This window comes from Cebus imitator, unplaced genomic scaffold (assembly GCF_001604975.1).
Source record: "Cebus imitator isolate Cc_AM_T3 unplaced genomic scaffold, Cebus_imitator-1.0 Scaffold147, whole genome shotgun sequence".
Lineage (NCBI taxonomy): Eukaryota > Metazoa > Chordata > Mammalia > Primates > Cebidae > Cebus > Cebus imitator.
The window spans coordinates 2700467-2702421 of NW_016107462.1; the positions used below are offsets into that span (position 1 = coordinate 2700467).

At 29.6% G+C, this 1955-nt stretch overlaps 1 protein-coding gene across 1 annotated transcript in view; it reads right to left on the reverse strand.

The window, feature by feature from the left end:
- Nucleotides 1-1955, reverse strand: part of TMF1 (TATA element modulatory factor 1) — a 32299-nt gene continuing 30344 nt past the window's right edge. The window contains exon 16 of the mRNA XM_017542775.2: nt 1-1002. Within this exon, the coding sequence (XP_017398264.2) occupies nt 844-1002 (159 nt within the window). The 3' untranslated portion in view covers nt 1-843. The remainder of the gene's footprint in view (nt 1003-1955) is intronic.

The following is a 1955-nucleotide window of genomic DNA, read 5'->3' on the forward strand; positions in this document are numbered from 1 at the left end:
TAAATTATGTTAAGAACTTTATTATTTTTTATTATTTTTATAGGGTAGTAAAATAATGCCTCTTCAAAGTCATTTAAATGTTACTGATGCCATCGCAAAATCATTATAAATAAATTTTCTCTACTATCCAATTACATCTAGATAACATTGAATATGTACAGGTTTCTCTGGATAAGTACCAAAAGGTACCACATTTTATACAGACTTAATTGTGAAAGCTGGGTGAAATAAATTTTCAGACCAAAATTTATTTTAAGTTTAAATCGCTCACTCTTTAAATTTCAGACAGTGTCAGTGTGACTTACTTTTAAAGGAAAAAAAGTTAGTTTAAAATTTAATAACCACAGATTTAGTAATTTTTTACTTAAACACTTAATGTACATTTTCATGAGTAATAAGATATGTTGAAAACTTCAATGTGAAAGATTTCAAAGTTTCAGTATGTTAACATTACTCTTTAAATGTTCTTAATATATATATAAACACAAATTATATAAACAACTAGTTGTATATCTGCAATACATATATGAATACCATTCTTCTTCCCTAGCCATACTGATATAAGGATAAAGTAATAAATCTCTGTGCTATTCAAGGAAAAAAAATGAATGCTTTAAAAAATAAATCTTTAAAGAATAGTTTCAAAAATAAAGTTCAAATATTGCACAAAATAATTTAACTGTAAATATTACTACATAGTGTAAAACAATTTTTAAAAAAATTTTTACACTCTACAGTAAATCTCATTTTCTAATTCTATAAAAGAATTTATTGGAAGTCCACATTAAATGTTTAGATGTTAAATGCTTACATTCAGTTTGACAGGAATTAAATTTTCACAAGTTAACTGAGCCTTTGTCTTAAAAGTTCATCTATTTGAGTTTTATACATATTTTTTACATCTTCAAGATCTAATCGAAGTTCTTCTGCCTCTTCTGCTTTTTCTCCATACATCTGCAGAATAGTGTTGTACCTTTGGTCCAAATCCTGCAAAATGTATGTTTACAATTTTTAATATAACTACACAGAACATCTTTAATATTTATATTGCCATAGAAGTGAACAATGAAAATACTACAATTTAAATAAAAGCATATACTAATCTCTTTTAAAAATTAAACTCACAGTCCAGTCTATGTTGAAATAAATAGCAAAAAAAAAAAAAAATTAAAGAAAAAAACCAAGCTAGATAGCTATTTTACCTCTCTCTCCACTAAATCTACAATTCTCCCCATATATGGCTTCTCTCCCATTAATGTAAGCACACTTAATAAAAATTTAGTTTCTTTGTTCCATGGTGGTATAAGTATTACCTGGCTTTAGCCCCGAGGAAAGATCAAAAGAAAATACATTCTCATTTATGGCTTAATAGTGTCTTCTAACATCCAGATATGATAATTGTAATGATACATGTAACATCAAAAGTTCAATGTGATAAATGAAGCCTAGCCAAATGAAATCTAGTTCTTTTCATATACTGGAACTAAACATGATTGTGAAAATTATTTTGAATATGTAATGACATAAGCAACATAAAAGATTCATTTTTAAAGTTCTTTGCTCAAATATTAATATTCCTTAATTTTCAAAGAAATCACTAATACGTACATATATGCATTTTATATAAACTAAAAACATGAGATTAAATGTAAATGAACTAAAATATCTTAAACTCATTCTTTTTTTTTTTTTGAGACGGAGTTTCGCTCTTGTTACCCAGGCTGGAGTGCAATGGCGCGATCTCGGCTCACCGCAACCTCCGCCTCTTGGGTGCAGGCAATTCTCCTGCCTCAGCGTCCTGAGTAGCTGGGATTACAGGCACGCGCCACCATGCCCAGCTAATTTTTTGTATTTTTAATAGAGACAGGGTTTCACCATGCTGACCAGGATGGTCTCGATCTCTTGACCTCGTGATCCACCCGCCTCGGCCTCCCAAAGTGCTGGGATTACAGGCT